Below are 21,789 nucleotides of genomic sequence, written 5' to 3'. Positions count from 1 at the left end.
ACTCCAGGGGACATTGGGGGTGGGGGGTTGGAAGGGAAACTGAAATCAAAGAGCACAAGAGAGCTGAGCAAGAGACGCCGCAAAGCCGGGTGTCCTGTAGTATGGTGCACTGGACATGCTAATCTGCAGTTGAAGAGAGAGCCTGACCCGGGGCTGCAGACTCTGGGCTGGTGCACGGGGCTGGAGCGGCGCGCCGGGGAGCTATACAGCCACCTCCGGCCGCCGCCACAAGTGACCCCAGGCTCGCGGCGCGGGAGCGGCGGCTGGCGGGCTCCTGGTAGCGGCGAGCAGCCGGGGCTGGGGGCGGGGGGATGCCCCGCCGGGGGGAGCGGCCGCCTCGCTGCTCTGTGGCTGTGCGGAGAAGAGGGCCCGCCGCGAGCCCCGCAGGAGGGGGCCGGGGAGGCAGCGGCGGGCGAGCGAGGAGATAAATGGGAGGGAGCGGCACGGCGAGCGCCACAGGCAGCGAGCGGCGGCTCGGCGGCGGGCGGTGCCCGAGGCACAGCTGCACAGGGGCGGCTGCGGCCCCCAGCGGGCTGCGGCTGGGCTGGGCGCGGACCGCGCCGCGCTGCGCTGGTGGCTCGGGGCCGGCGGGGGGAGCGGGATGGGCTGCGCGCCCAGCATCCACGTCTCGCAGAGCGGCGTGATCTACTGCCGGGACTCGGACGAGTCCACCTCCCCCCACCAGACCGCCGCCCTCTCGCAGGGCACCGCCGCCACCCTGCACGGCCTCTTCGTCAAGACCGACGCGGCCGACTCCATCCCCTCGGTGCTCGCCTACCAGAGCCGCCAGCCGCCGCCCTGCCCCGGCCCGCGCCGCCAGGAGCGCAGGGAGCCCGCGGCCGCCGGCCGGGCCGGGGCGCGCCGCTGCTGCAGCAGCGCCGAGGCGGAGACCCAGACCAGCCACACCAGTGTCAAGGTAAAGGCGGGGGGCGGGACGAGGTGCCAGGTGCGGCGCGCTCCCTGGGCGGGGGCCGAGTGGGGTCTGTCCCCTCCCCTCTTGCGCCGGAGGGGGCGGCCGGCCGGCAGAGCTGCCCCGCTCCGGGGAGCCGAGGAAGCACCGCCCGGCGCTGCAGAGAGATGCGCCGGGGAGGATGCAGCCCCAGGGAGCCGTTGCCTTGGTGCCCACGGCATCGCCCCAGCAGCAGATGATCCCAGCCCCTCCGGCCGGGCACCGAGTCCGTGCAGAGGCCGGCCAAAGCCGGGAGCGGCGGCGCTCGGGGCCGCGGGCTGGGGACCCAGGGAGCTGGGTTTTCTCGGCACATTGAGCGCAGCGGGGAGAAGCGGAACGCGCCCCGAATGCACGTGGGCCGCGTGTGCGGGCAGTAGCTTTCCAGAGGGAGATGGGTGTATGTCAACCTTGCGCTCTCTCCAAAAGCTGCTGGATGCATGATACTGGTGGATGGGTGTGTAGGGCGGGGAGCGAGATTTAGTAAAGCCAGGCTTTTCTGGTCTCCAGGCAGGCACAGCGGGGATTCTCATTCTAAAAGCCTGTTTCCCCATCCCTCTGCTGGATTATTTTACTAGGACTAATACTCAGTTCTAACACTCCACGGGTGCTGGGACAATTTTTATAGTGGAGGTGCTGAGAGCCATTGAACCAAGTTGTAAACCCTCTATATCGGGGTAGGCAACCTATGGCATGCGTGCTGAAGGCAGCTCGTGAGCTGATTTTCAGTGGCACTCACACTGCCTGGGTCCTGGCCACTGGTCCAGGGGGCTCTGCATTTTAATTTAATTTTAAATGAAGCTTCTTAAACATTTTAAAACCCTTCTTTACTTTACATACAACAATAGTTTAGTTATATATTATAGACTTATAGCGACCTTCTAAAAACGTTAAAATGTATTACTGGCACGTGACCCTTCAATTAGAATGAATAAATGAAGATTCGGCACACCACTTCTGAAAGGTTGCAGATCCCTGCTCTATATAATGGAAACCACTTCAAGCCAGGGGGTGCGGGAGCACCCTTAGTTCCAGCTCCTATGCATTCCACTCCAAACAAACAAACAAAAACAAAAACCACCCATATATATACAGTACATGAATGCACAAGTAAGTACATCTTGGACAGACATGACTGTAGTATGGCTAGTAGTAGTTGGTGAAGTAGTTCAACAGATGGCTTTAGTCTGTAGGATTCATTCGCTTGAAATCTATGGCTTGATTCCAGCCATCAGTGGTTAAGGTGTGCATTGCAGCAGTGTGCATGTGAAGTGTTACAGGTTAGATGTAGTAGTTAGGAGGATTATTATATAATGTGGTTTTGCTGTTTTTTTCCCCCCTTTTGTATTTTGTTTGGTTTGGTTTTTAGGAATAGCCTTTGATTAATATTAAAGTGGCCTGGCATTTTCTCTTCATAACCCTTGAGGGTCTGTAGGAATTACTTGTTAATGGTGTCATCACACTCAAAAGGTTGTGATTGGAGACTGTGGAGGTTGTGATTGTGATACAGTTTAAGTTTAGTTACCTTCTTATGCTGTAATGATGTGACAGTACACGATAACTTAGAAATTAAAAGGTCACCATCAACTTAAAAATCACACTTCTATCTGAAATCTTTTCACTTGAAACACATAAGATTCATATAAGTGAAAGAGATTACAGGGAAAATAATTTCCTGTGGTATATTTACTTGCTGTATACATTTCATAGCATTCTGTGTATATTTAGTTTCATTGTTTTCATCATAGAGGGGGCTGATCCTGCGCCCTTAAAATGAATGAGAGTTTGTTGTTGCCTTCAATGGGAGCAGGAGTGGGGCAATAGCTAGTTAGTCAATTTCCCCTGTTGTTTGTCTGGGTGTTTCACACAGCAACATAGGAGAAAAACATTTTAGGATAAGAAAATGTGGTTGTAAAACCTACAAAACTTGGGGCAGATACAATTCTCCACAATTCTTTTAACTCGCTCGCTTTCTCTCCAAAAAAAAGGTGTCTTGCTTTCAAATTGGTGTCCTTTTAAAGGGACAATATTGATTAAAAAACATGTTATAAACAAATACATTCCTTTACCTATGTTACCAATAACTCCTTTGGCTATTACAAATAAATGTATTTTAAAAATGCAATTTAATTTTCATAACTTATGTTCTGCTTGTTTTTTACATTTCTCTCAGCGTGAACAATGAAAATCAGTGAAGTCAGTTTGACTTTTAAGTTCTTGGTTCTGCAACGTTTTGGAGTCAGACACTGCAGATGAATGTTCATTTACTTGAAAACAACTGTTTTCATTGAAATGTTTAAAAAGTGAGAATATTTCTGTTTTTAGATTTTATAAAATCTTGTTTTTACAGCATTTAAATTTTGGGCCAAATTCAAATTTCCCTTTAACTTCTGTCACTATGTTCTATAAAAGTATGCCAGAGGAATAATGCCCACACTTGTACATATTTTACATTCTGTGACTAAAGTGAGGTTGGATATTACAGAATTATTACCCATACAAAACACTGTTCAGTTCCGACCTGGTTACAGAGAAAAATTAAAAGCATGATACTGTAGTTCTGTGGTGGTAGATACGTAAAACAAATTTAAAGAAAAAATATTCCGAATTTTGGCAAATCATCTGTTTATATTCAGCTGCCCATTGTTTTAACTATTATAATTCTTGGTTCTATATATTATCAGGAATGCAGCATCTCCATTGTGGTCTGAGTTGTTATCTTTAGGGAAAGAAAATAGATTCATTCATATATAGCATTATGTAGGCATGTTAACGCTGATGTCTTCATCAAATTCAATTTTGGATAACTATGTACTATGTAGTTTTACATACATTTCCACTGCTGTTTCCTCTGTCTTTACTTTCTGTCATAAACAGTGGGATAGTGCAGCTCCTGGTTAATGCATTGCTTGCCTGAGGTGGCTACACTTCAGTGGTGGATCATTTGCATATCAAGTTTGTTTATAAAACACTTTCAAGTTGATCAGTGTAATTGCATTATCACAATATACAACTGGCATTAAAAGAGAAGTTTACCCACAGTATGTTTTCAGCCCAAAGTAATTAAAATGAAAGGTAACAAAAACTGATTGTTGTTGTTTAAAATGTCTTGCATAAACTTGATTTAAGTCCAAATCTGTAGCTCATTACAAGTGAGACAATGATTATAAAAATACATTTCCCCACTTACTTTTTAACAAAATGTTCTAGTCTTCATCAGCCTCAAGCATTCAAGTCTGTTAGTCAACATTCAGGGTCAGTTCTTGCTCACCTTGGTCACATGAGCAATAATGAAACTTTATGCTTATATTCTGTTCTTTTCTCTGTAGATCTTAAATGCTTAACAAGGGTGGGTAAGCATTTTACAGATAGGTTAACCGAGACGGAGTTTAACTGACTTACCCATTGTCACACAGTGAGTCTGTAGCACAGTCGGAACTAGAACTCAGAGCTCCTAGCCTAATGTTCACTCTGGCAGGCTATAGCTGCAATGAGAATACTTCACTAAGGCCTGCTGTACACTACAAAGTTAGGTTGACATATGTTGCCTCGTGTTGTACGCTCAACTTTGTCTTCTGCCAATGTAAGCACCCCATTTCAACAATACGGTAACACCACCTCTCTGAATGGCACTGAGTCATGGTCAACATACTGTGGTTGATGCAGTGTGAGTGTAGATACCATGTTACCTACATCAACCCTCAGAGTCCTCCAGCAACTGTCCCACAGTGCCTGACAGTGACCAATTTGGTCACAACGGTGAACTGCACTGTCCACAGGTCATGGATACATGGAAGCCACCCCCCTCCTCTTTTAAAGCCCCCACATATTTTTGAAATGCTTGTTCCTGATTGTCCAGCTTGATGAGCACATCTTGCTGCTCTCCCTCCATCTGCAGGCTACATGCTCCAGATGTGCTCTGGCCTGTAGACAGGAGGTATTGGATCTCTTGGGCCTGTAGGGAGAAGAGGCTGTGCAGGCCCAGCTATGAAGCAGTCCTAGAAACATGGACATCTACAAGCAGATTGCACGGAGGATGCAGGTGAAGGGATCTGACAGGGATCAGCAGCAGTGCCTCATGAAGGTGAAGGAACTGCAGCAGACACACCAGAAGGCCAGGGAGACCAACAATCATTCTGGTGCAGGTGCCGAGCCACAGACCTGCCACTTTTACAATGAGATACCTGCTATACTTGGTAGAGACCCCACCAGGACCCCGCAGAGCACCATGGATACCTCTGAGAAACCTGAGTCACAGACCCCCTGCTATGAATGGCAAGGAGAAGGATGGGGATATACAACCAGGGAGTCGAGCATTGCTGCAAGCCAGAATCTGTTTGAGACTCCCCCGCAGTCTAGTCAGTCCCACCAGCCAACCATGGGTGAGCCCAATGCAGGGGGAGGAATCTCAGGAAGCATGTGAATGCATTTCCCATTACAGTGTTTTAATGTACGGGTGGTACACGACCCCGGTGTAGCAGGACACAGCTAATGAATTTTCATTAATTTGCTCGTACTAGAAGAAGTAGCGGTACAACAAACAGAGGTATTGTTATTATCTGCTTTTCATTCCCGTGTACAGTTAGGTGGGGCCATGCAGAGCAGTTTGTTGATGCATGCAGGGATCTCCCTTGAATCGTCCTGAGAGACCTCAATGAAATTTTCATGGAGATACACTGCAATCCTCTCCCAAAAGTTTCTAGAGATGGCAGCCTTATTTCTTCCTGTGCAGAAGACATTTTCCCACATCAGTCTGCGATTTCTTCAGCTGGCACCATTGAAGTAAATGGGTGCCTATGGGCCCACGTGGCTTCGGGATGCCAACATGGGCTGTACTCTCTGTGCCTTTGTTACCCTCACTCTGAGGGTATCAGCCAAAATCACCACTGCCTGTGGAAAATAGTGCCAAAACTCAGGGCCATTGCCCTGCACTGATGCACATGAAAATAGGGGCTGAAATTTTATTGTTTCATGCAACCCAACAATTCCCTCCTTATTCCAACCCATGACCCTGCTGGGCCATTGTCACCATGGCTGGAGCTCTGAGTGGCGGTGTGCACAGGCTCTCCAAAAGCTGAAGTGTCAATAAGCATGCCTTAAACTTTAGGGGAGCTAGGGAAGGGAGTTCTGAAACATTTGCTTTCTGTTCTGACTATACACTGGTGTGTTTTATCTGTAGCTGCTGCCATTGTGGCCTGGAGGGGTTCCCCCTCCACACCCATTGAGCACCTTAGCCAGATAAGGAGGAAAAAAAAGAGGACTCAGGAAGAGGTTCTTTGAGATCCTGCAAGCCAGTATTGCATTGGACTGTGAACAGAAGGCTTGGAGGGTGAATATTTCAGACAGGATGAAGAAGGAAAGAGCAGACAGGAGATAGGCCGCGTTGTCTGAGAGGGAGATGCATCAGGACATAATGGGGTTTCTTTGGCAGCAAACAAAAATGGCTGAAGAGTCTTGTTGACCTACAGGTTCAACAATCATAGGCTCGCCTCCTTTTGCAGTCAATAGAGAACTCCATTTTAGCACTTCTCTACACCCCCCAACTTTCCATGTGACACTGGGGGGCCACATCCCTAATCCTTCAACTCCATCCCAGGGGACATCAAGGACAACCACAGCTTCACATGCTCTGCCCTTGAGAAACTTGTTGCTTTATGTATAGGCAAAATTAACTGAAATGGACATTACTGTTCTTTCCCCTTGTTAGAATCTGTTCCGTTAATTTATTATGGACGTTTTAATTGTATTTGCTTTTTAATTGCACATTGTTTTTTTTGCACTGGTTTTGATACGCAATGAAAATCTATTTTTTGGAAAATAATTCCTCTTTATTACTTCACAACATATGCTGCAGAATGTCTAGCACTAATTAAAAAACACCCACTACTTGTTATTGTTCAGGGCGACAGAACTCCTAGAATCAGCAACAAACACAGTTTAATAATTATAAATGTACAGCAAGCACTGCAAAATTAATAGGTGCATTAACAGACATGTTATGTTCATAAATGTATGCCAGGCACCACACAATTCCTAACAGCACCCAAAACTTCAGTGCTAAGAAGAACACAGTCCCCCATACCGTATTACTGGGGCTGACTGTTAAAGTACTCTTTCAAGGCCTCCCTCTCCCATATAGCTCCTTGTTGAGTTCTTCTAATTGCCCTTGTGTTTGGTTGTTCAAACTCAGCAGACAGCCATTCCACCTCCACCCCAGCAGTAGTTTTCCCCCTTTTGCCTCACAGATAAGCACAGGTCTGTCTCATCTTATGCGGGGGTTCCGTTCCGCGGTTAGCGCGTAAAGCGAAAACCGCGTATAGCCAAAACCCCATTGAGTTCAATGGCGGCGAAATCGCCCGCACTACAGGTATAGTATTAAAACTGTTGTTTTTCTCTTTTTTGTTTTTTTGTTTTTGTTTTTGCCGACCGCGTAAAGTTGAAATTGCGCATGTTAAATGTGCGTAAGATGCGACAGACCTGTAGGACACAACAGGCAGCTCTAAGCTTTGGGATATTTTTCTCACTGAGATCAAATCTAGTGTGTCTCTTGAGTCTACCAAAAGCGCATTCAGCTGTCATGTTGCACCTGCTGAGACATTAGTTGAATCTTTCCTTGGTGCCGTCAAGGTGGCTGGTGCACGGCTTCATGAGCCAGGGTAGCTAGAGGTAGACTGGGTCCCCCACGATCACTGTTGGCATTTCAGCATTGCCAGTGGTAATCCGCTGGTCAGAAAAGAAAGTCCCTGCTTGCAGCTTTCTGAACAGTCCTGTGTTCTTAAAGATGTGAGCATCATGCACCTTCTCTGACCAGCCAATATTGACATAGATGAAACTTCCCTGGTAATCCACCAGTGCTTGCATACCCAGAGAGAAGTATCTCTTTCTGTTGATGTACTCTCTGGCAAGGTGGGCTGTTGGCAAAACAGGGACATGCTTGCCATCTGTAGTTTGGGGACCCCACTGCTTCAAATCCATCCATTACATCTGGTATGTTACCAGAACCACAGTCCTGCACAGCAGAAGATTATTAATGCCCCTATACACTTGCATGACAATGGCCCCTACTGTGGATTTCCAACTCCAAAATGATTTCCTACTGACTGGTAGCAATCCAGCATTGCAAGCTGCCATCGTGCGATCACTTGCTTCTCAACTGTCAGTGCAGCTCTCATTCTGGTGTCCCTGTGCTGGAGATTTGGGGTGAACTTGGCACACAGATCCAGGAATGTGGCCTTTCACATCCCAAAGTTCTGCAGCCACTGCTTATCATCCCAAACCTGCTTTACAATGCAATCCCACAAGTCAGTGCTCATTTCTCAGGCACAGAAGCAGCGCTCCACCATCTGCAGCTGCTCTGTGAATGCCCCCAACAATCTTGAATTGGTTTTCATTATGCCCCACAGCAGTCTGTCCTCTACAAAATTGTCATGTCCCCTGCTGCTGCGGTTCTTCCTGCAGCTATGCAAATACTGGAGGATAGTTCGTCCTGTATTTGCAATGCTCATGACAGTAGTGCAGAGCTGTGCAGGCTCCGTGCTTTTGTCAGAGATGGCAGACAGCGAAAAGTGCCATGTGGGTTTGTGGGATTTTTTTAAAAAAGGTGTGAAAATAATGCGATTTGGATGGTATATGGGGATGTAGAAAGTTGCATAATGGGAACTTAACCCCTTGCTTCCTGTCACCCTGAATGACTCGTTTCTGCCTCCCCATGCATTGCCAAAATTTCCCAGAAGACAGTGCACTGGATGAGGGTGAGTTGCACACCCAAGGGATACTTGCCCTTGGTGCATCACACTGTGTACCAACACAAGCACTCCTGTTGAGTACACACAGCATCTACACAAGGAGACAACAGTCAAGGGCATGAGTGATATACCAACTGCGGGGGCTTTACGCTGATGTAACTTTCATCAACCAAAGTTTGTAGTGTAGACATGGCCTAAGTAAGAATGCATTCTTTCCCTTAAAGATTAGTATTACATTTCGAAATTCCCACGGCTTAAGAGAAGCTTCAGCTTGATATATATTCATATTGATGATGATACTGCACAAATCTATAGCACCTTTCATTTGAGGATATCCAAGCATTTTACAAATATTAAATAATGACACCAACATCCTGTACATCGGATGGAGAAGGGATCACTTCACCCATCACTCAGATGCAGTCACTTCTGGGTGGTGCACAGCAACATTCCACAACACTTTAATAAAGAATATCATAGAAGTAAAGAATATCAGATCCGGAGGAAAGTTAGCCTTGAGTTAACAACTCAATTCTTATGCAAAGTTCTATGGAAACTTCAGTTACAAGAAGTGGTCAGGTCTTCTATTTTAAACCTCATCAGAAAGATGACACCTCTACTAAGAGATGGCAATATTGTTAAAAAATGTCTGTACAAAAGATGATAATGTGAAAAACTGCCCAGTGAAAACTCTCTTGTTCAAACATTCATTAAAACAATTCTTTAAGTGAGCTGAAGAAAATAACAAAAATAGAAGTTTAAAAATTATTTTTGTCAGAAACTCATGTCTATTAGATGTATAAGAGATTATTACCATACTTGTAAAAGAACTGTTTATCTATATTTGCTAATTAGGACTTAACTGTAAAGAAGTTGCAATACATTTACAAATTGCAGATGTTATAGAAATGTATTTACTTAAAATGTTAGTTTAGAAATACAGTATTTTTAAAGTATCAAGTGGTTAAATCTATTAATTTTGCAGATTTTAAATTAAGTTAATTTTAAATCTAACATTGCTGGCCTAAGGATCGAACTTTAAAAGGTTCTGCAGTCCATTCGTTTTCTACTGATGCCTTGATCCTCCTTTCTTTTCCATTTGACAGGGAGGAGATCCAGTAGGATTTCCTTTTCTCCTGCCATTTGTCTTTGTTGTGAACTTTACTCCAGGTTTTTCTTTGCTTCCTTGAGGACAATCACAGCAGAAGCAGCTCTTGATGGAGTCTTCAAATTCTTTGTTAAAAACCTAGAAGATTTACTTTTATGAAAACAGCTCATTTGAAGCATGTCCCAGAAAGGGAAAGAAATACAGGAATCCTGTTTTATCAGACTAGTGACTATGTTAACTCTGCTGAGGAAGTTGATTCTCACTGAGCTCCTCAGTGCCCTATGGTCTGTTCACAAAGAAAAAGGAATGAATGAAAAACGAATGAATCTGAGGAGGATAGGACTATGGAGAGCCTTGAGAAACCTGAGCACTGAGAGAGGTGCTAGGTCCACATGGGGAGGTGCAGTTCTTCAGGCTTTCTCTTCCTTCATGGTGGTCCTTCCAAATGGATATGGTATTCTTTGCTTCTGAGACATTCTAACAAGGTCTAACTTGGAGCACTGCCTTGCACCAAGAGAAATATTCAACTCTATAAAGCAACATTTTGCCTGAGACAATTTGAACAAAGAGATTGATAGAGCTCTTAGAAAAGTCTCTTTTCTTTTTCACTATACTGCTGTTCTGATGGCTGCTACTCCACTGACTATATGCAGCTAGAGTTCTCATAGCACAGAAAGGGTAGATACAGGGGAAAGCCTCCTTGAAGGAGAGATTAATGAGACTGGGACTTTTCAGCTTGGAAAAGAGACAGCTAAGGGGAGATATAAATGAGGTCTATAAAATCATGACTGGTATAGAGAAAGTAGATAAGGAAGTGTTGTTTACTACTACTCATAACATAAGAACTAGGGGTGACCAAATGAAATTAATAAACAGCAGGTTTAAAACAAATAAGAAGTATTTCTTCACACAACATACAGTCAACCTGTGGAACTCCTTGCCAGAGGATGTTGTGAAGGCCAAGACCATAACAGGGTTCAAAAAAGAACTAGATAAATTCATGGAGAATAGGTCCATCAATGACTATTAGCCAGGCTGGGCAGGAAGGGTGTCCCTAGCCTCTGTTTGTCAGAAGCTGGGAATGAGTGACAGGGGATGGATCACTTGATGATTACCTGTTGTGTTCATTCCCTTTGGGGCACCTGGCACTGGGCACTGTCAGAAGATAGGATACTGGGCTAGATGGACCCTTGGTCTGATCCAATAGGGCCATTCTTATGTTCTTATGAAGGTGAAATCTGAGTCACTCAAGACAGCCATTTGTAGAAGCAACCTCCTTCTTCCATGATGTAATGCAACATGGAATCATGGTTTCACCATTAAGTATGGTCTGTAATGGCCTGACAGTCCTCTTGACTGTGCCCTTGGATAGCAAAGGTATCCGCAACATTCTTGGAATAAACTAAAAAATGATGGTAACACAAGCAGTGTTACAATCCTGAGCCTGAGGGACATAGGATAACAATCTTCTTAGAGCTGCTCTATTATCAGGCTTGGCCTGGACAATTCTAAGCATGTAAGGGACACCAAATAGCCCAGGGAAAACAGTCTTGTCATAAGCCCAGGCTTCAAATTTGTAACCATTTTCTTCTATAAATGAGTACAATAAGAAAGGTTCTGCGCAGATTTTGCTCTCGTATACCAGACTTCATGTGATATAGGTTAATTCAAAAAAATACTGTGAGAAGCAACACTAGACAGGAAAGTCTGTGTCTGGAAGCCCTGTTATGGAATGGATGAAACAGTATCTCAAGGCAATACAAACCAGACACTTAACAAGAAAACAAAACATCCTGGCAGACAGACTTAGTTAGTATCCAATTCAGCACCTAGACATCTAATAAGGGTTCAAAAGGGATGACTGGTGAAAGGGGATGACTAGCTGCCATGGACTATGTTTGAAACCCAGGATAGATTTTTACTTCAGCCACTATCTACTGCATTTTAGACTGGCTTTAGTTTTTGGTATAGTCAAGGCAGAAGTGGCTTCTCTCCCCAATAGCCTAGAATTTTTACGAGGGAAATTAAACAAAGATCTTTCCTCCTGATCCCTTGAAGTTCAAGTGTCAGCCCTGGGAGCCCTTAGGGGAAGAGTGCAGGATGTACAGATTGGGTCTCAGCTGATAGATTAAATATTGCTCCACTGCAAGCAGAGAGTGCAGAGTCTCTTTGCATGTTCTCTCTGTAGTATGCTGTGCTGCGCAGTTCTGCTGCAGTTTGAACCTTGCATGCCTGCAAAATAAAGAACCATTATTTCTCCCTATGGGAATACTAGTCGAGTTTCATCAGTCACAAAATTATGTACTAAGAATGCAGAAATAGATATTCTTATTCTTAAACCATGACTGGCTGTACTGCCTGTCAGTCAGAAATGAAAGGAGAAGCATCTCAGTAGTCACATAATGATAGATTAGGATGTAGAAGGCTTATTAACAGGTAAGCATTGTCAATTGGAGTTTGGGATTGATTCTGAGCTCTAAAAAATGAAATAATCTACATGTTCAGTTTTGCATTTTCTGAATATAAAATTGTGAAAAACCTTTCTTTTAACAATGCCTTTTTGGTTTACTGTACTGTACTGCATTTGATAGAACAGTGTTGGTGGTGGTGAAAGTGGTAAACATCTGGTTTGCTTTTCTATCTGCAAGAAAGATGCTAAGAACAATATGTGAAAGAAATGGGGAGGGAGACAATGGAGGGAACTTGTAGGAAGGGCTTAGAGAAACATTGTGGAAAAAGCCCGATCCAAAGACCACTGGAGTCAATATCTTCACTTCAACCAGTCAAATCTAGCCCTGTTTTCTTTGTTACGGTTTTCTCATAACACAAAATACTTCTGGAACATGTTAAACCTGTACGATTTTATTGGATTTCTCTTTAATATGTGTGTAATTTTTCCTAAGTCATTTTTAGTGAAGAGTAGATTAAAGGTCTTTTTGCCTCTGTGTACCGGTGTGGTTGCTAGGAAATAGTATGTGAAGTGTTTCAGAGTGCAGCAGAATTAACTCTTTTTCTGAAGTGTTGTCATGGTGACTAAAAGCAATATTTTCTGGACTTTAAAAAATAAAATAAGCCAAGGATAGCAGAATTATAATTTTAAAAAGTCCTATAACAACCTTGTTGGATATTAAAATAGATGCATTATAATTAAATGTGTGAAGATCTGAAGTACAGTTTAATGTGTATTGAAAAAACACTTTTGTGGGGAGGGGAATGACTTTGCAATGATGAAAACTAGATATAAGTTTACACTTAGAGCTGGGAGGCATGCTTGCCATCTTGAAGCGACATACTCATACTAGCTGTTATCCAGCTAATGTGCTAAAAGTAGAATGTAGCCACAATAGTGCGCATACACACCTAGGATCTCTGGCATGCACTCAGGGCAGCTAGCTCCTCCTGCCACTTGCACTGCCATCACTATGGTCTATTTTTAGCATGCTAGCTTGAAGAGAGCTAGCACGAGTATGTCTCCTTGATCTGGGAATCACACCCCGAGTTTGACATGTAGACATACCAAAGTGTGTGTTTGACTCTGTGGTATATTGTTGTCTTCCATTCAGCCAGAGTTTAGTAGTCACCTTGCTACCCCAATAACTCATTGGTTTTGCAATCTAATAATAGTTTCAATTGTCGTCTGGTGGAAACATCATCTTCATGCATAGAGGTAGCTAAAGTTGGGTGATTTGTTAAGGGGATTTTTAGTTTTCCATCTCAAGGTGACTAGTTCAAATGTGGCCCAGACTGATAGTGACTGCCTGTAATTAAGGCCCTGTCTGTCATGTTCAGTTTTTACCAACTTTTACTGAATAATTCCCAGGTTTTACAAAAGCTATTGTTCTGATTTTTTTTTTTTACTGATTTTCACCAGAACTTTGGAAGTGCTGGAACTTCCCAGACCCAACTTCCTCCTCCAAAAGGAGAAATGGAGGCTCAGTAACCTGGGCCACCCAGGTTACTGAGCCACCATCTCTCCTTCCCGAGCAGGGAACCAGGTCCGAAGTACTGGAATGCCTTGATTGCTGGTGTGCGTACTGTTGGCAATCCCATGCTCACCATGTATACATTACCAGCTTTGCAGATAGCAGAGATAGGTATTAGCTTTCAAAGCAAATATAAGTTAGTGAATTACTTCTCATGCTAAAATGGGTCAGAAATGAAAAACTGTGTCTGACTCTGTTTCAGAACGTGTGTTGTTTGTTTTTCAACTGAAAAAAAAATGAAAACAGGAGACGAGAGTGATATTTACTGAGAAACTTGTAATAGTTTTTTTTCAACTGATTTTTCACTCATTTTTAAACTTTTGTAATAAACACTGATAAGTTCCTGGGAAATTTTAAACAAAATAAAAACTGAAAATGAAGGGCCTTACATGTGATTATTACATTTGATAGTTATTTAATAGGACTATCAGCCAGAGAAGAAGTTTCAGGCCTGAAAACAAAGTTTATCAGGCTGACAGATCTGTTATGAAGCTTAGTCTTGGGAGTAATGAAAGATTTCCCTCCCCCGTTGCCTCTCACAAATCTGCTGCAAATGCTGTTTCTCCTGAACTGCCTGCTACTACTTGCCACCAGAAGGCTGTGTGTGTACAGGAGGTTATGACTGAAGTATCTTGCAGCTGAGGGAGTCCATCTATTATAGTGATGGGGTATGAAGGTCTTACACATCTCCAGAGATGGAGATGGGACACTCACCATCACGTTAGGGTTATGGGAGTGAGGGGTTTTGTTTTTGTTTACAATCCACAGGCTTCTGAAGATCCATCCCTCTCTCCTCTTAGGGCCTCTCACTGGGGTAATGGGCTGTGCAAAATGAGGTGCTCATTTACATGAACTATCACCACACCTTAAAATATTCTGTTACTCTAGACGCGTAAAGTTTGGGTAGTTTTTTTTTTTTAATATATATATTTGTGATGGGAGGAAGGGAGCTCTGTACGGCAGGATATCATTTCTCCTGAATAGGCTGATGTGCTGCACAGCCTTCTGGAGTCTAGGTAGCCTGTAAAGCCATAACTGTTTTTTGCAGGATAGAGCTATTAGTCCATGGTGTACAAGCATTTTCTCTTTGCAGTTCAACTGTTATCTATCTGGCCTATTCACTGCTCCAGCCTTTAGCCCCCAAATATTTATAGACCTTTTTCTCACTCACATGATCAATTGCAACAGAACACAATGTACTAGAGTTGTACTATTTCTTTAGACTCCCATCTTCATTTACATCCCTCTGAATAGGGAGTTATTTTGGAGAATCATTGAAATACATCAGTACATATCTGCCCACCCACTTGCTGCCAAGTATTTTATATTCTGAATGCAGGAAAGGCAGAGCTTCAACTGTTTCCAAAAAACATTTCAGTTTAATGATGACTGTGCTCATTAATAGTGCCTCAGTGCAGAGCTCTTAAATATTAAATTACTTCACTCTTAAAACACACAGAATCCATTTTTAATGAAATTGTAATTAATTGATGCATTCCATGACTTCCCAAAACTAATTCCTTGGGTTAATGGCCACTGAGGGGCAACTGCTGCCCCCCTCCACTCTGGGCACAAAATGTCCTGATGACACTGGAACCAGCATGATTCCACAGCATGGGGGGAACAAGGGGGAAGTACAGGATTCCAGGAGGAGCATACCATCTGCTGTGCACAGTGCACAGTTCTGTGTTAGATCCCTGGGACTGAGTGTGTAGAGTATTTGTGTGGGCCAGGCAGGCTGGAGGAGGGGATAGCAGATCCACTACACTCCAATTGCCACCGTGGAGCTGCTCTACAGCTAATTTGTAGCCTGTTGGGAGCCATTATTTCCGGTCTCTGGCCTTCATGGATCTACCCAGTGCACAGCCCAAACTATGTACAGAAGCCAGCATTTGACCTCAAATACTTAGAAATTGCGGTGATTTTAGTCAGTCACTCGGCTCTGCACTTACAGAATATTAATGTTTTTTCCCCCCAGGGATAGGGTTACCATATTTAAAAAATAAAAAAAGAGGACACTCCACGGGGCCCTGCCCCAACTCCGCCCATTCCCCAAAGTCCCCACCCTAACTCCCCCTCCCCCCTCCCAGCCACGCAAAAAGGGCTGCCCGAGCGCTACCGGCTTCACGGTTTGCCGGGCAGCTCCCAGACCCTGCGCCTCTGGCTGGCACTTCCCCAGTGCAGCTGGAGCCCGGGAGGGGAAGCGCCCAGCCAGGGGCGCAGGATCTGGAGGCTGCCCGGCAAACCATGAAGCCGGTAGCGCTCGGGCTTCGGGCAGCCCCCATGCCTCCGGACCCTGCACCCCCGGAGCCCCGGAGGGGAAGTGCCTGGCCGGCGGCTCAGGGTCCGGAAGCATGGGGGCTGCCCGAAGCCGGTAGCGCTCGGGCCGCTCGGCTTTTAAACAGAGCCGAAGAGTCAGGGGAGGAGCACAGCAGCCGTGGGAGGGGAAGTGATCGGCCGGCGGTATTTTTCCCGGACATGTTCGGCTTTTTGGCAATTCCCCCCGGACAGGGGTTTGATTACCAAAAAGCCGGACATGTACGGGAAAAACCGGACGTATGGTAACCCTACCCAGAGACAACAAAAATAGCATAGCTTACTCCTACTCGTTCATGACAGGCTTATGTATTTCTTAGGACAAACTGTGCTCTCAGCCAGCGTGCACACATCAGTGTGATTCATTCCTGTTCAACTACAATTTGTTTGTAACTTGTTTTTTCAGACCTGATTCTCCTCTCACACTGGTTTAAGCCTGGAGTGGCTCCACTGAAGTCATTGCAGTTATACCAGTGTAAAAATCATGTAAGTGAATGTAGAATCAAGCCCTTGGTTTCAAAAAGATGGTTTTGAATCTCCTTCCTCTGTTAGCTCAGTCAGTTGGGAATTATGTAGGAGACTTCCCCCCCCCCCCTTTGTTGATCTAGGAGCCTCTCTGTCTGGGATTGCTATACAAAGGGAACCAATTTGAACTCAAGTGTTAATCATCTTCATTCTATTGCAACTTTATTTTATAACAATTATTGTTAAGTGCATTTCTAAAGGGCATATTACAACACTGTCTAGGCACCAAGGGGTAGATCCACAGAGGAAGTTATGCGTTGCAGCCTCATTGTTGCCATGCCTAACTTTTAGGTGCCCTGTTGCCAAGAGGAATTCACAACCCTGAAATAGGAGCCCAGGCTCCCTATACCATGCGTGGTGGGAGGTAGGTGCCTAAGAATTGAATCCACAGAAGCCAGGAGGCTGAGTGGGGAGCTGCCTAAACTAACCAATAGGAAATACTGAGAAGAGAAGTGTGGCCTAAGCCCTGCCCCTCAAAGAGATTTAGGCACCAAAGTCCAGGGAGGAAGGAGACTCCTATCTCTGTTTGGTATTTCCAGCCATGAACCCTCTCCAGGAATTAGGCACCTGTGACCGAATGTACCTCTGTAGTCACACTTTACACACCATTGTAATAATCTTTGTACAGAATATGCCTTGTGAGGTACCATTTGAAAACTAGTAACGTACTGGTCAGTAATATGATATATGTAAAGTTATGAACATATGCTGGAATTATGACTGAAATGTGTTTGCCAGATAAGTCTGGGGAGGGAGTAAACCTGTTCCTCAAAGACAAACTCATGCCTCTAGCCAGGTGTCAAAGTTGATTGGCAATCCCCGGTCAAGTGGCCATTCTTTGACAGCGAAGTGGAACAGGAAAAGATTAATCTGCATTTTAGCAAATGATAGCATGGAACCTTTTTCACCACAAGACTCCTGCCTCATTCCTCACAGTCGGAAGGAACTTTATCTAGGGCATAGAGTTGCCAACTTTCTAATTGCACAAAACTGAACACCCTTCCCCGAGGCCCTGCCCCCTTCTCTGAGGCCCCCGTCCCCACTCACTCCAGCCCCCTCCCTCAGTCGCTTACTCTCCCCCACCCTCACTCACTTTCACTGGGCTGGGGCAGGAGGCTGGGATGCGTGAGGGGTGTGTGGGCTCTGGGGTGGGGCCAGAAATGAGGGATTCAGGGTGTGGGAGGGGGCTCCAGGCTGGGGCAGGGGGTTGGGGTGTGGGAGGGTTTGTGGACTCTGGGAGGGGGTTTGGGTGCAGGAGGGGGTTCCGACCTGGGGCAGGGGTTTGGGGTACTGGTGGAGCCGTGGGGTCTGGGAGGGAGTTAGGGTACAGGAGGGGGTTCTAACCTGGGACAGAGGGTGGAGTGGGGGTGGGGGAGCAGGGTCTGGGAGGAAATTAGGGTGCAGGAAGGGGTTCCAACCTGGGGCAGGCAGAGGGTTCAGGATGGGGGCTCCTGCCAGGCAGTGCTTACCTCAGGTGGCTCCCGGTCGATGGTGCAGCGGGACTAAGGCAGGCTCCCTGCCTGCCTGCCCTGGCTTTGCGCTGTTCCCAGAAGTGGCCACCATGTATGGCCTCTAGGCAGAGGCCTCTGCAGCTTCCATTGGCTGTGGTTCCTGGCCAGTGGGAGCTGCGGAGGCGGTGCTCAGGGCAGGGGCAGCACATGGCGCTTCCCTGATCCCACCCGCATCCAGGGGCTGCAGGGACATGCCAGTCACTTCTGGGAGCTGTGCGGAGCCAGGGCAGGCAGGGAGCCTGCCTTAGCCCTGCTGTGCTGTTGACCGGACTTTTAACAACCCGGTCAGCAGTTCTGTCTGGAGCCGCCAGAGTCCCTTTTCAACCAGGTGTTCCAGTTGAAAATTGGATGCCTGGCAACCCTACTAGCACAGCGTTTCTTAAATGTGGCCACAAAGGGTTTTTCTTGTGGCCACAGCCTCCTGGGCAGTGATTGGGGAGAGGACAAAGCAATGGCCCCTTCCCCAGGATTGCCAGCAGAGGTTGGGGCCTGCCCCCCTCTGGAGCCACAAACGCCAGAGGAGCAGACAGCCACTGTGAGTTTCCACCTTTCCAGAGGTGGTGGGCCTCAGGCTTCCGGCTTCAGCCCTTGGGTGGCAGGCGTCAGGCTCTGGTTGTGGGGCTTTGGGCTCTGGCCCTGGGCTCACCACTCCTACCACTGCCCCAGGCCCCTGCTGGCTACAGGGCTTTGGGCTCTGGCTGCACGATGGTGGGCTCTGTCACCCGGCTGCAGGGCCATGGAATCCAGTTCTGGGCTCACCCCCACCGCCCCAATCAGCCCTTGCTCCTGTTGCCTCCCCTGACCTCCCCATCATCCATGGCCCCTGCTGCCTCCTTACTCACCTCTCCATCCAGGGCTTAGTTTGTCCCCCAGCTTGTCAGGCCTGAGTAAGTCTGCTGTGAAAAGTGATATTTGTATGTTTTTTAATATCACTTTTCACTGCCCCCCAGCTAGCTAGTAAGTCTGGTGTGAAAAATGATATTAACAAACGTACAAATATCACTTTTCACAGCAGCAGATTTACTAGCTAGCAAGTCCAAAAAAAAAAAAAAAGAAACCAAAAAAGCAAAAGAAACAACAATAAAAAAGACAAGAATGTGCAAAGCAACTTATTTTTTTTTCTATTCTGTTTAGGTCCAGTAAAGAATAAAGACACCTGTACATCATTTTTATTATTGAGTCTGCAAAAAACTCCTACATAAATTACAATGATTTGGACATGTATATGTGCATATTTATTTGTTTTTCCTAAAGCTAATTAAGTATTTTAGAAAAAATTGTCAGAGCGGCAACAAGCAAGATTTGGTAGCTGCACTCTAAAGCCATCAAAATTTTTCTTGTGCGAACCCCTGATCTAGGGGTAACCCTCAGGAAAATGCATTTCAAAGGATAACAAGACTACAAATGTGAGGGGCAAAACCACCCCAGGGATTCTCTTTTTCTATCTCTGTCTGTCTGTCTCACCTAACAAGACAAAGAAAACAGCCCTTTGGACTTTGAGGGTAGATTCTGACTTGAGAATTTGATTTGCCATGTTGCTGGGAATATGTAGAAAGAGATCTACCTTGAACCAAGCCTAGTTTAAGTTTTTGTTACTAGAATGTGTTTATCTTTATTTCTCTCTAAATCATTTTGACTTTAGTGCCTTGTACTTGTACTCACTTAAAATCTCTCTCTCTCTCTCTCTCTCTGTAGTTAAGTAAACTTATTTTATTCTTTAGTCAAAACTGTTTAATCCAGTGCTGTGTTTAAACTGAATTGCTTGGTAAATCCAGTAAAAGTAGCAAACTGCTGTATGTTGACCTCTTACAGGGGCAACAGACCTCTAATATCTGAATTGTCCAGGAGAGGGCTGGACACTGCAGAACACACGTTTTGGGAAAAATTTAAGACAGGGCATGCGTTGAGATTACCCTATATAGTAATAGCCAGGTGATGATACAGCCAGCGGTGAGCTGGAGCCGGTTCGCATGAACCAGTTTGTTAAATTTAGAAGCTAGTTTAGAACCGGTTGTTAAAGGGGTGGGCAATTGGGAGAGGGAGGTTTTTCTGTCATTACACCCGCCCGTGGGACCATCCTGTCCGGCCCGCCTGAGCTCCCAGCTGGGGAGGCTCTCCCGCACCCCCCCCCCAGAGCCTCAGCGTGCCACACTGCCGGCGCCAGCGCTCTGGACGCCTATCCAACTCCCCCCATTCCCCATCCCCTGACTACCCCCCCAGAACCTGTGCCTCCTCCAACTGTTCCCTGCTCCTTATCCAACCCCTCCTCCCAGCCCCAGCTCAGCCCCCTTACCATGCTGCTCAGGGCAGCGTGTATGGATGCCGCGTGGCCTCCTGGGCAGCTCTGCAGCTCCTGCCGCTTTGAGCGGCATGGTAAGGGGGTGGGGCTGCGAGCTCCAGGAGGCCGCGCGGCATCCATACACGCTGCCCTGAGCAGCATGGTAAGGGGGCTGAGCTGGGGCTGGGAGGAGGGGTTGGATAAGGAGCAGGGAACAGTTGGAGGAGGCACAGGTTCTGGGGGGGTAGTCAGGGGATGGGGAATGGGGGGAGTTGGATAGGCGTGGGAGTTCTGGGGGGTCTGTCGGGGTGGTGATGGATGGGGTCGGAGCAGTCAGGGGACAGGGAGCGGGGCAAGTTTGGTAGGGGGTGGGGTCCTGGGGGGCAGTTACGGTGGGGGTCTCAGGAGGGGGTGGTCAGGAGACAAGGAGCGGGGGGGGTTGATGGGTTATGGGTTCTGAGGGGGGCAGTCGGGAGCAGGATGTGGGTGGGGGTTGGATGGGGGGTGGGGAATAGGCTGTTTTGGAAGGCACGTTGGGCTTGTACTCACCGGGCGGTTCCCTACCAGTTCTTTGGCGGCACTTCGGCGGCGGGTCCTTCACTCGCTCTGTGTCTTCGGTGGCACTGAAGGACCCGCTGCCGAAGAACCAGTTCCTAAGATTTTCGCAGCTCATCACTGGATACAGCCCCTCACTAAACTGGTTTGCACCCTGGAATGTGATGGCACCTAAGCCAGTTTTGAAGAAATGTAGGAGGAGAAGGCAGAAGAGGCCCTTATAACCTTCAGTCCAGGATGTGGGAGACCTAACTTCAATTTGAACTTGGATCTTCCACCTCCCAGAAGGGTGCCCTAATCACTGGACTGTGGGATATCCAGGTTGCCCTCAATCTCTCCTCTTGAAGCTGGTCCACTGTGTATAAATAACTAAATATTAATTGGGCCAGAGAGAGAGGTGAGGATGGCTCTCTAGTTCAGTGGGCAGGGCAGTCACAAAAGAAGGGGGAAGACCCAATTTCTAATCCTTCAGATCAGGCAGAGGGGGGATTGAACCTGGGTCTCCAACATCCCAGGAGAATACCCTAATCTTTGTCTTAAAGGTTGTAAGGAAGTTGTCATCTTCCTCCCTTAGTCAATCAGGTGTGCAGAACACACCTACTACATCAGGCCCTGCAGGCAAAATAGGCAAGAGAATGCTTAGTTTGAGGGTCCTGCACAGGGGTAGGCACTGAGCTGTGGGGTGGTGGTAGGACTGAGGTGGCTGTGTGCATGTCCAGATGCTGAAATTTAGGTACCCAGGGTCTTTAGAAACTTAAGTACCTGGAGGACTTTAGGCACCTCCAGGGTTGGGAAGCAGCTGAGCAGTGGTTTTGTGAATGT

The 21,789-nt window shown here is 46.5% G+C and overlaps 1 protein-coding gene across 1 annotated transcript in view; it reads left to right on the top strand.

The window, feature by feature from the left end:
- The first annotated feature begins 316 nt into the window (after positions 1 to 316).
- PDE8B (phosphodiesterase 8B) overlaps positions 317 to 21,789 on the top strand; it is a 153,705-nt gene continuing 132,232 nt past the window's right edge. The window contains exon 1 of the mRNA XM_005288297.4: positions 317 to 916. Within this exon, the coding sequence (XP_005288354.3) occupies positions 602 to 916 (315 nt within the window). The 5' untranslated portion in view covers positions 317 to 601. The remainder of the gene's footprint in view (positions 917 to 21,789) is intronic.

Source organism: Chrysemys picta, chromosome 6 (genome assembly GCF_011386835.1).
Source record: "Chrysemys picta bellii isolate R12L10 chromosome 6, ASM1138683v2, whole genome shotgun sequence".
In the NCBI taxonomy this organism is placed as follows: domain Eukaryota; kingdom Metazoa; phylum Chordata; order Testudines; family Emydidae; genus Chrysemys; species Chrysemys picta.
Note: the sequence above shows the minus strand (reverse complement) of the source record. Positions and strands in the feature narration are given on the sequence as shown.